The sequence below is a fragment of the Rhea pennata genome, chromosome 4, assembly GCF_028389875.1.
Source record: "Rhea pennata isolate bPtePen1 chromosome 4, bPtePen1.pri, whole genome shotgun sequence".
NCBI lineage: Eukaryota > Metazoa > Chordata > Aves > Rheiformes > Rheidae > Rhea > Rhea pennata.
The window spans coordinates 80,325,843-80,338,388 of record NC_084666.1 but is presented as its reverse complement, the minus strand read 5'-3'; the positions used below and the strand labels follow the sequence as shown (position 1 = coordinate 80,338,388).

General features: G+C 47.8%; 1 protein-coding gene across 17 annotated transcripts in view; it reads right to left on the bottom strand.

Moving 5' to 3' along the window:
* The window catches only part of LOC134140267 (adhesion G protein-coupled receptor L3), a 186,744-nt gene that overhangs the window by 20,233 nt on the left and 153,965 nt on the right, over positions 1-12,546 (bottom strand). For 9 of the 17 annotated variants that reach the window (XM_062575176.1, XM_062575180.1, XM_062575173.1 and 6 more), the window contains 2 exons: positions 3,088-3,256; positions 643-768 (listed from right to left, as the gene is read on the bottom strand). In XM_062575176.1, the coding sequence (XP_062431160.1) occupies positions 643-768; positions 3,088-3,256 (295 nt within the window). Of the gene's footprint in view, positions 1-642; positions 769-3,087; positions 3,257-6,235; positions 6,263-12,546 lie in introns of all 17 variants that reach the window. The other 8 variants (XM_062575183.1, XM_062575177.1, XM_062575174.1 and 5 more) reach the window with 1 other exon arrangement.

The window sequence follows — 12,546 nt, the reverse complement described above, 5'->3', positions numbered from 1 at the left end:
CAGGGAATGTCAGAAAGTGAGCCCTTTCTTGGCAGAAGCGACTGCAAGACTCTGTAGTCTTTTTTTAGCAAGAAAAATAGTTGGTTGTTACGGTATCATTACTGTATACGGCAAGAGCGGTGACAACAACCTTCAGCACGTGTCAAGGACATGCCAGGCGGCTTTTGCAGGGCATGGAAGAGAGCTCACAAAACACTCCCAGCTCCCGATCCCCCTGGAGACTGCTCAGGTCCTGAGCGTCCTCCTGCCTCGCGAAGGCAAAATTTGGGCTTTTTATTCCCACCACTATTAGGTATGAGGTTCTTGGAGGGATGCTAACTGCCACGACCACCCAAGGGAAAGAACCATGGTGGCTTCAGTTAGGGGAGGAAGGGAAGGCACCCTTGCGGTGGCACGAGGGATAGCGCTAGAGCAGCTCCTTTGCCTCCTGCCAGCCTCGCTGTGCCTTTGAGGACAAGGCACGGAGAGGCCACCACCAACCAAAGGTCTACTTCCACTTTCATTTTTCAGCTCAACCATCAGGCTTAAGAGCAGACCGCTGTACTGAGCGCACCTCACCCCAGCCCCAAAAGCCACGTTGCCATCAAGGGGCTCGGTGAGGAGGCACGAAGCCCTTGGGCCCGGAGAAGAAACCCGAGTTACCTGTGAGCCTGTGGAGTATCTTCCAGGCGTCCGTGACCCCGAGGTTTTTCCTGAGCCGATGGAGCTCTCTGTACTTTTCCCGCTACAGCAATGCGTGCGCAGGCATTTCCCGTACTCCTTACGGACCTGAGCCAACAAAACGGGAACGGCCGTTAGCCGGCAGGTCTTCCTCCACCAGTCACGTTTCACAAGGGCAATTGCTGTCAAACCGGGCCTGCTCCTCGCCTGGATTAAAGCTGTGCCACCACGCTGGTGTCATAGGAGCCGCGCGTCCTTGGTGCCAGGTGAAGCTCTGGCCAAGTTTGAGGGCTGAGCACATCAGATTTTCGACAATAATACCCGGAAACCACACGGGGCAAGACTGAAAGTGCACGGACTGGATCGGAAAGGCAAACACAGGTCACATCGCCCACCCGTGGAAAAAAGCAAAAAAAACCTCAAAACCATACATGCGTGCCCCAACCCCCCCATAGAGGTTACTCAGAGCATACAGTGCTCAGTTAGCTGTGAAATCTCCCTACACTGACTATGAGCAATTCAAAACTCAGTGAAACAACCGTTTAAATAGCAAATTACAGCTTTTTCATTAGGCTTTTCCTTAAGCACTTGAGACAACCATAATACCACGAGTGCCCAATATGCTCGAATGCCTAATCAATCCTTTGCTGAGAGAAAATAATTCAATTGCTTTAATTAGCCACCCACTGCTTCCTCTCTGCAGCTTTTTGCTGATTTTCTAGTCCGTGATAGATAGGAAGGGAAAGGATTTCTTTTTTCCTCCCTCAAATGATTCTTCTCTCAGCTTTCGGGTCAGAAGATACATCCATCCCCACGGCCAGGTACTGGCCTGTTGTCTCCCTTCCTCTACACCACCATCCATCAGGAGCAATTTCAGAGTAAACAGGGATGGTTTAAGGGTAGAAACTGGCTTGAGGCAGATGAGCGCGTGGTCGTTCCAGGCAAAACGAGCCCTCCAAGTGCCGGCAAGGATACGGTGCCCCTCCGGCATGCTGCGGTGGGAGCCGACCGTTCGCGGCATGCATCGGACTGGGCTGCGCGGGAGGTAGGGAGGGCGGCCCCGAAATTCAGCCTGCTCGTGAGAAGGGGGCACCTGGATGCCTAATGGACATTCTGGAGCACGTTCAGCTAAAACTAAAGCTTTTTAGTCTATTAGGATGAATAAATTTAAGGCAAAAATGAGAAGGAGCAAAGCTCTGATCCCAGAAAGTCTCCCTTCGGGCTCAAGGGTGCCTTGCTATGATATATTTTACTTATGATCTTTTAGGGCAGATCTCACTTTCCAGCTGAGCCCATAGGAAAATTCCCACTAACGTGAGAAGCACTGGAGAAAGACCTGGGCTTTTTGATGGAGAACAGACCTGAGCAAGACCCTACCTTTGCCCAGTGGGCCATTTCACCAAAAACCTAATGGACCTAATGGACATTTTGGAGCATGTTCAGCTAAAACTAAACCTAATGGACCTAATGGACATTTTGGAGCATGTTCATCGCTCTTCCACAGAGACTGGGACCTAGTTGTCCACATGTAAATTCTTCCCTACATAAAGGCAATAAACTGGCCTCCAAAACCAAGATGCACACCAAAAGCCAGCAGCAGACATGCACAGAGTTCGAGAGTGCTGCACCACTGATTTTTAGTGGAGAATAAAATGGTTATTAAAAATATTTATTACTGATTGTCAGCAGCTGTAAGTTTGATCTACACAGACACACACAGATTTTTTTTTTCTTTTTTTAATCAGTTTCCCCAAGTTACTCTGCTCTTACCTTGCAAATGTTAATTGGGTCATACTTCAACTTGCACCACAAAACATTTACTGTGCTCGTTTTGAGGAAGATTTCCAAAAGCACAAACTGGGATTAAAAGATGCGAAGGCCAATGAATTGTTGCAAAATTTTGGTCCCCCGGGTCTTAGAAAAGGGAGGGAAGCAGCCCCTGCTACACACCATACCCAGCCCATACTGCCACGGGAAGAGGGAATTCTTGGCCAGCTTTCCTGGTCGGTAAATGAGGATGTGAAGGATCCTGCTCTGAAGGCTCAGCCACACAAACAGCCTCCACGCTGCCCGTGGAAGCGCACCGGTGTCAGGCTGGCGTAAGGGAAAGGAGGACGCGGCCGGCAGCAGATGAAGCCCCTTTCCAGGGGTTCCCGCTCCGCTCTGGATCGCGAGCTGCCTTTCGCAGAGCCTCCGACGCGCTCGGCGCCGGCACCCCGACCGCTCAAACGCCGCCGCGCGGCTCCGTTATCCCCTCGTTGCACCGCATCCCTCCGCTTTCCCGGCTAAATACCACCCTTAGGAGGTGCGCGGAGACAAATCCGCTCCACAGGGACTCAACGCGCACCGATAACGTGACGCTGCAGCTGTCTGGTGACAAAACACCCCGTTACCGCCACTCTCGCTGCCAGGAACCGTCTGTCTTACCTTTTTCTGGAGGACACAATGGAAAATGAATATAAACATTCCCTGCAGAGAATTGAATATGGTGAAGAGATAGGCCATGATGACTGTGCTTTCATTAATATACATGAGTCCAAAAGCCCAGGTCAGTCCTAGTAGGCAGAGTAGGGCTATCGCACCTATAACCCAGGACCTGTCAGGAGAAACAAAACAGAGAGAGAGAGGCGTTGGTCCTTCATCTGCGACAGCACGCACACGTCTACAAGCAAGGGCGACTTGGGCCGTAGCTTTAGCAGTCTCAGATTGAGCTGTTGGGATTATTGCCTTGAACTGGATGCCGTTTGCAAGTCTTCGAGCTCGAGGAAACACGCGGCCAGGGAAATGTTATGAGCGTGGACGTTTATCGTAACCCAAGAGTACCTGTCCCCACAGTATTCTCGTTTCTTTCTTTAATGCAAAAGCAGTGCGAATGTAAATGATATGGAGATGCTGCTTCTCAAATGGCAGGAGAAAGAAAACAAACCAGCCAAAACAACAAAGCTAAAAGCCACTTTGCCAGCGTCCACTGCTTTCACTGGGGCAGAAGTGCCAGCTGGACTAGTTTCTTTGAGCTTAACACCAAGACACATTTAATGCTGCGCTTTAGCTAGTCGCCCATACGCCCACAAGCTAGCTAAACCCCGGCAAGCAGGTGGGCAAGCCCTGCCTGCTTGCCAGCTCAGCTCCGCGCAAGGAAGCTCCCTGCAGCGCTGCTTCGTGCTTCTTCCACCCAGTGTGGGGAAATACATACATATGATGTGCTCACACACCAGATTTGCTCAAACTATAGCTGCCGCCACACTTTTGCCCTGGGAAACTGCGGTGCAGTCTTTCTTCGCAGCTGTCACCAAGCTACGACTGCTGCTGGCTCCAGTCCAGGAGGGAAGCAGGAGCCGGGATGCAGTCAGTGCTTGCTCCCAGGTGTTTTTCCAGTACGAGATGAAGCATGCTGAGCATGATGGGGAGGAACGAGAGATGAGGTCCTGCTTCAAACCATCCCACTAGCTTCCTGTTTGCCAGATCACCTAACAACGCTCAAGGAATTGCTGCTGCACAGGGGAGAGGATCGAGTTCCCCCTGGTAACCAAAGACCTTGACTTTCTTCTGCCTTCTCCTAGCATAAATCAGCCCTAACACCATAGAAATGAATACAAGGATGCCAGCATAGCCATCGGTCACCCCCCTCTTCGCTCCTCTTTCTCACCCCTTTGGCTCCCCAAAGCCCCGAGGATTCCTCGTCCGCCCCCCGAAGCACCCTGGGGTGCTGCTCCCCACCCTGCGCAGCACAAGGTGACTTCAGCCTTGAAGAAACTTAGCCCGGATCTGGGCTTCCACCTGCTGAGCAGAGCAGGGGGCAGTGGAGAGGAAGAGGATGAGGAAGGGGCTTAGGGGGAACCCAGCCGTCCACGGCTCGGGCTGGCAGTCCCTGCTACCGAGGCTCCGCGGCGCCTCTGCCTCCTTTTGCTTTCAGTGGGGCTTGTCACAAGCAGAAGCACGCTGTTGTCATATTTATGTTCTGCATTGTTTTTCTTTTTCCTTAAATATTAGAGAGAAAATACAGCATTATACCTTCCACTGAAGCTTATAAGATAGGTATTATTTAACCACGCGATCGAAAGAGCTCCCTAAGGTATCCGCTTATTTAGGCACTTCTTTAAAAATCACTATTATGCATCTAGCAGACCAGAACAGCTCCTTTGAAGCATTTCCAGTCAATCCTACTAATAAATATTTAGCACTATGCAAATTGAAATTGCACTCTCAAAATCCTTCTGAAAGGTAGCCACCAGATGAAGTTGACAGCTTTAGCTGCTTGGTACGTTTTTCTCCCCAAGATTCCACCATCAGTGAGAACACATTATGATCTTAATTGCACACCAGTTTTAAAAAATACAAATCAATGGGGTTTTTTTTTTCTTAAAGAAACCCCCAACACAAAGTGGAAACCACTTTTCTCCTGCCCCCCGCCTTTTTCTCTACGGTTGAAAGGCTCCTGCATTTAAAGAATCTTTTGAAAACGGTCCACAGGATATTGGAAAACTATTTTGCTCTGAATTGCAGCCAATTCTTGAACCCGATTACAGAGCCTTTGGCTGCAGAGGAGTCAAAGGGCTGTTTTAACAACGAGGGAAATGCGCTACCTTCACTGATGGGAAGGGATCTTTGGGGGAGAAGACCCTCATCATGCAAACCGGACGTGATACGACATCGGGCTGCAGCGAGCAGGCCTGGAGATAAAGAGGGAGCGGAGCTTCCTTCGAAGAGCTCCCCTCCCTACCCCGCAGGAGAAAACGAACCAAAGCGTGAAAGAGAAGATGGGGATGAGACTGGAAGAACGAACACGAAGGACTCTTCACCAGAAGAACAAACTGAAAGTCTACGGCGAAGCTGATTCGCTCCCGCTTTGTGCTGCTGTGCTTTATTTTTTGGTTGCAGGACAAAAAGCACAGATGCTCTGAGGCATGTCATTTCTAGGCATTTTTGGCTTTCTTCATTTTTTTTGGGGGGGGGGAGGGGTTTGGTTTGCGATTTTTGCTTTGTTCTTTGTACAGACTTGCTATTGTTTTTTTTTTTTTTTTTTTTCCACAGTCTTTCTTTTCGGTGATGCAATTTGACAGCAATAAAGAAGCAAAACCATCGTCGAAAACTGTAAAGGGAGGACAGTTGGGTATTCCAATCTCTACATTTCCTAGGCACTGCAGAGGGTTTTGCTTGGGCTGCTCCCATCAACCAGAACGGGAATCACCACACATACACCTTTCTGAAAGTCTACTTCTCTATTGCATTAGCTGCAAAGCACGCTCAGCGCCAGAGCGCAGCGCGCCAGAGGGTTGCTCTTGGTAAAACAAGTCTGTACCACGCATCATCACTTCGGTAACGTTCACCTTGAATTCAAGTAACGTCCAATCAAGGAATATAAAGCAGATACGGTGACAGAATTGGTTGGCAATACACAGGCAGCACATTTACGCTGCACGTTAGCTGTATGCCTGGCCATTTGCCTACACAGTTTGCTCTTCTGCCTCAAATGCGAATGACAGAAGCTTTAATGATTTTTCAATATTGATCTGACAGCCAGTTCATGGGACCACACTGATAAATGCAATTTATCAGCCATTCAGGTCATTCTTACTTGATGAAGGGTCTGTTATCCTCATAGCTAAAGAATGCGTAGACATAAAGACAAGAACACCAACATTAGAAATATAACGACAGAGTGAACATCGCTTGCGGCTAGGCCCTCTCCCTTCTCCCACCCGCCGTCACCGCAACCAAAAGTAGGCCCACAACCCCCGTGGGGTGCCCCTGCTACACCCCAGCCAGGCTGGCTTGCTGCACCACAAATGAAACACCACCGTGCATGCCGGCTTCACCCGCAGAAGCAGGCATCCTTAGCCAAAATCTCCAGCCACCCCTCAAGCTGGCTCCGATGCTGATCGTGCAAAGGGCCCTTGACTTTGAAATCTGCTTTAAAAACAACACCGAAAATACGGTGCTGTCTTTGGAGGACACTGATGGACTCCAGTGTAGCCACCTTCACGCGCTGAGATGGCAAAACTTTGTTGTTCTTTGTCTGCTATAGAGTATTACGGGAGTCTCCGCTGCTGTTTACTTTTTCAAAATCGCAACTCCCAAGCTGCCTACTTATGAGGTGGGCTGCAGCATTATCTTCTTTCGAAGATAGCAGCGTTAGGACCTCCTAAAACCCTGGGTGACTGAGGGCATGGGCCCATTTCCTCCCGTTTCCTTGGAAAGGACAAAGAAAGGACTCGGCCAAGCAAGAGTGAAAAGCAACCTGCTGTAGTCGCTTAAAAACGAGCTACGACAGCTTGCACAAATTTCAGCAACTGGGGGGACCCAGGATAATTTGCAGCCGGTTTTCCCAAGGGAATCACCCAGAACCTTGGGGACCAGCTCCGTTCTCAATCCTGCCCATAAGCCTGAGTGACATGCCATGCACGGGGAGAAGAGGCCACCTCCAGCCTCCCTCTCCTCTCCTCGCATTGCTCTTTTTGCTCTTCCGACTCTATGGGATGGAGGCTGGTTCAAAATGGTCATCTCGCAACGCCGCTGGGAGCAGTCCTGCCTGCTGAAACCTCCTTCAGTCAATACTGGCAAACCAGCAAGCTCTCCACGCCGTTACACAACCCTCTCCTCTTGGAGGGACCCACCACAGCCTGGGCTAGAAAGAAGCACCAGCACAGCCGCAACGTCAAGAATGTGTTAAGCGTAAAGGCAACTTTTGATTGAGAAGGACGCTAAGTATGTCCAAGATGAGGCTTTGTTTCACATCCACCCAACAGCTAAAGCCACACAGAGGCAATTTCTATCTTTGTTTGCACATGCCTGAAGCCACGGAGGGGCAGCTTGAGGATCAACAGGAGCAGGATTTAGCCCTTGATGTTCAGCTTGATGTTCAAAGACAGCATCTAACACCGCTGGAAACACGGGGGAAGCGCAAAGCCCATCCAGCTTGATGGTCCTCTAGCAACGAGCAAGAACATATGCCATGAGCCCAGATCACGGGGAAAGGTCATCTCCAACACCATGTACGGCTCCCAACCCTACCACGGAGCAATTAAATTAAAGGTAGCCATAAGACAGTCTGGAGCTCCTAGCTGCAATCTGTAGCACTTTTGCCCAGCAACATGGACAGAAGCAGGGCATGAAATCCAATTACTGTGTTCGAAGGCACTCAGGTTTTATGGCAAAGGTTTTACTACTGAAATGTCGGTTGTTATTTCTTATAAAAAGAGAGAATGAGGGAATTTTTTTACTGCATTTCTGCTATGTAGACCTTCTCAAAGCTTTCCGGTAAGCTGTAATGGCCTTTCTTCAAGCCAAATGAAGGCCCTGTTTTCTCTTTGTGCAGATAAAATGCGCAATCGGTAAACCTGGATTGCCTTCTAGCTTAAGGATATCATTTTACAGCAGCCCAGGAAAGCATTGTCAAAAACACCAGAGGAGTTTCTGTCCCATTTCCAACCCGTTTGGACACAGATGCACCCACTGCCTAAAGAAATTGAGTGCCCCCAAAAATGAGGTGCCTAAAGAAAGGAAATTTTCAAAGACATGTACACCCCTCACTCCTAAACACTTTTGTTGGCCTTTACACATTTGGCCAACAAAACTTAGCCTTCTATATCACACATGAAATATGGATCCTTTCTTTTCATTTTACCAACTCAAGTGTTGCCAGAAGCTTAACTTTTGTGCTGGCAACTATTCTGGTCGGAGAAAAATTACCCCAGAAAGTTTGGTTTTTTTTCCCCCCTCCCTGGGAAAGCATGGGAAAATGCAGTGCTGCACTAATACCATGTCATTGTCTGCAATACATAAAAGTCATCACTTAGACAGGAGAAAAGCCTTGGGACTGCACATATATCCAGCCTTAGCTCACAGGAAAATGTAGCTGCTAACTGGAAAACTGAGATTATATTTACTAGCAGTACAAGCAAACCACAATCAAACACAATGCTTAGGTGAGTATAAATTGTAGGAAAAACAAGCATGACATAGCTTGAGAGGCCAGCTCTAAAATGCTGTCTCCAGAAATAATTTCCTCCTAATCCCTAGCCCTTTTAATTTTAACTAGGCAGCTCTGATCCCTCCGTAGTCAGCAGGAGATTGGCACCTCCAAAGAGCAATCTGTCCCATCCTGGAATAGGTTCATGAGCCTAGGGAGCTTCGTCACTACCCCCAAAAAATTGCTTTCTCTGCTGACAACAGAGGAAGCCTGAGCGATGGCTTAGGTGGGGGCTTTGCTGAAGTCTAAATGCCCGTCTTAGGTGGCTGCTTTCTTCTTTTAGCCTGGGAAATCTCCCTCCACCCCTGATGTTTCTTCACCGCCTAGATGACGGATAGCAGACGGTCTTCCATTCCGTATAAATACCCAATTCATTTTCTAATCTTAAAAAAGCCCCGGCTTTACCTTGGGGCAAAGACTTCTTAAGGTTAATTACACATCATGCAAAACTCTTTCAAAACCTTATTTAAGTGAGATGTCTTTCCATTTCCCAAAGTACTTTCTTCTCAAATTATGAGCCAGGACTGTTCATATTACCTTCCATATTCCTGCGATATTTCCAGACCCATTCATTTTGTTAGAATTGCTAAAATTAGTCACCTCTCCCCTTGTTTAGGTGCTTAAAGAATTCCTAAAGCCATCCACCCATGTTGCCTTCAGCATACCAAAAAGACCCTGAAATCGCTTTGACACTTTGAGGCGTTTCAATAGTGTCCCTTTCCGACACGAGGTGACCCAAGTCCCACAGGCTACACTGCCAGCCCCATAGCGGGACACAGACAACCTGCAAGTTGTATTTTGCAGCACTTCCTGCACGCGCGTGGATTAGCAACACCCTAGATTATTAAAGCCTTCACTTTTAATAGCATCAAAAATAAGGCAAAAATTTACCTTCATACACGCATCAGTCTTAAAACGCTGCTGGACAGACAGCGCGTACTATCAAAAGCAGCTATTCAACTGTCATTTCAAAATAATAATTTCTCTTTACATTGTGAAACGGATTTGGTTTTCTTTGATATCTAACAAAGCATAGTTTTCGAGCCACATTTAGCTCCCCCTTTAATAGAAAGCTACATAACTTCAGACGTTATCATTTGGCTCAACCTTTGATGGTTTAATTTTAACTAAGTTTAATTTATCACTCGTCTGACAACACAAAGTATTTTCCCATATTGCTGATATCCCAGAGAGCCTGGGGCTTAGCAAGCACACGGACTTGGCGTTCTGGCCCCAAAATACACGGTTTGGCTAGCAAGCAAAAATGCCAAAACGAGTGCGCAGCGAACAGCACTTTCAGAAGCTGTTACTGGTGGTGAAACCCAAATAAAAATAGATGGATGAAGTGCACCCTCTAAAACTTTCAGAGAAACCCAAGGAATTCATTTTCATATGCAGCAAATAACGTACAGAGACAGACATTTCCTGCGGGCAAGTACCAGAGAGACGCAAAAAAAATCAAGCGTGCTATTGTGTCTCGCTGCTGCCTGCCAACACAAAGCAGGAGGGATGTTTGCTTTCTTTTCTTGTCTTTTTTTTTTATTTTATTTTATTTCCAGGATTAGAAAAGATTGATTTATCGAACTTCTGAAAACCTACAGTAAGTAGTAGGAAAGTCCAGAACTCCCTTCGTAAAGCAAATGGGTTCATCGCTAATTAGCGAAGGAACGTCTTCGTGCCGAGAAAAATCAATAGCAAGCAACAGAAGACCGCTTAAAGGATCTGTCTTTGCGTTTCGCGACAAAGTTAGCACACAAATGGCATGGAGCCAAATCCCTTCCTAACCGCGTTCCTCAGGCCGTTAACATTCGTCATACGGGCTTCCGCGCAATAATTCCCAAGATCTCATTTTTTGGCTATTTGGCCGCTCTGCCGTCTTTGACGGCAAGCCTGCGCCCTCGATTTCTCCCCAGGCTACTGGTGCTCCTTTTGGGGCTCTCGTTTTGAAGACAGACTGCCTTCCTCTGGCCCAGCCTCAAAGCATTGCATGCCTTGGCAAGCAACTTCAACAAGCTTGCATGGCCACCACCAGTGGGCAAGCCCCCTTGGGGCCAGACTGCACCTGAAATGAAGAGACAGGAGGTAGTGGCTGGTCCCCTGAAGACCTCTGCAATCATCTCATGAGTTAATAAGGCTTATTTCCAGAAAAAAACATCAGGCTTTGCATCCCTAGGACATCTGGAAAGGTTAGGGTAAGGGAGATCTTCTACGGGTTGAAAGCTGTGGGACTTGTGCCATCAGGTGAAAGACAAGGTTAAAAGCCCTGCAACGGGAAGCTAGCTCGACCTTCCTAAAAAAAGGACCAAAAATGTTTACGCTAGATAGAGATGTAGAAGACCACAGGCAACTTCTGGGTGCCGTTTTCCATTTCATCTTTCCTAAGGAAGAAGAGGGGAGGCTACAGGGCCTCAGCCAGGGGCTACATTGTCTGAGATGAACCCTCAGAAGCGCCTACAAGCATCATACATCACATCTCCGCAACTTTCCAACCTCAGTGGAGGCCTTCAGGCTTCCAGCAACTGCTCTGAAAATTTTATCAAATAAGGCTGAATTTCCCTCGGCCCTGCGTGAAGCCCGAGCCCAGGGTTTGGGGTGACCTATGCCTGGTTGGGTCTATCGAAGCCCAAACCACCACTCCTTTGCACCTTTACAGCAGCAGGTGCCTAGAAAGCTGTGGCCCGCTTTTGGAGATCGGTTCTTAATTATTGCAATTGGAAAGAGCAATCCTGTTAAGCTCATCTAATTTTCTGTAAGTAATTAATTACCCGCAGAACTGCTTACCCTGTTTATTTCCTTCCTCCTAACTTTGCAACGGCAATGCCACAATTATTCACAACACACTAACGTGTAACCGCGTATCAGATTGTTTCAGCATGATCTAGATTGAGCAAAGCCTTTAGACACATTTGTATTTTACAAATGCTGACAAAATATTTAAAAGGTATGGCCTTTTAAAACAATAATCACCATTTACGGTTTCGCAGAAAGACCGTAAGTATTTAATATCTTCCAGGACACACTCTCAAATCAATAACTAGTAATTGATTTTTTTTTTCTGAAGTTCTGAAAATATGACACCTGTCAGCGGAGAGACTGGTGCCTTACGATCACTGTACAACGCTCATGCTGCCATCACAAAAACGATAGATAAACAGGCAAAAATGCAACCCCAAATGGTAAGATATTAACAAAACTGCTCTTTGAAAAACTCAAGACAGCACCACTGAAAACACACTTTTCCTTTCTCAGCTGAGCCTCTTGAGATGCCAGGCTCACGGGCTGCCCGTGTTCCCCGGGATCCGATCAGGTTTTCTTGGAGCTGGCGCCATGGGTTGGTACCTCCTTGAAAGGTGGCCCCGGGGCTGCCAGGCTCGGAGCTGCCATCCCCAGAAGGCGGCGGAGTCCCCAATCGCTGCGTGCAGGGATCTGGCGAGGAGGGACTTTCAGACCCTGCTCTTGAACAGCCCACTCCGGTGGTCTTGCTACTTAAATAGTGTTAAATTTTTTATAGAAAAAATTTAACCACCCCCCCCCCCACCACCACTCTTTAGGTGCATTACTCTTGCATTTATTTATTTTATTTATGCAAGTCGCCAAGGATCCTCAGCTCCTCCCGGCTTCACCACGGATTGAGGACGCGGACTGCGCGGCACTCGGCCTCCTGCAGCCGCTGCGCTGCCCAGAGGCGCCCACCCAACGCAACACTCAATTCCAGACCCTTTGGCATCACAAATCATTTCCAATCAGAGTATCTTAAGATTAAAAAAGAAAAAAAACCATCCTGAAAACAATAGAGTTGACTAAATCTCACCAACAAAATACAAAATAATCCTTACTGTCTCCCCACCTTTATTCATTTGGAAAACAGCGAGAATAAAAGCACAAATTAATCTTCCTGTAGTAAAAGCATACCCACT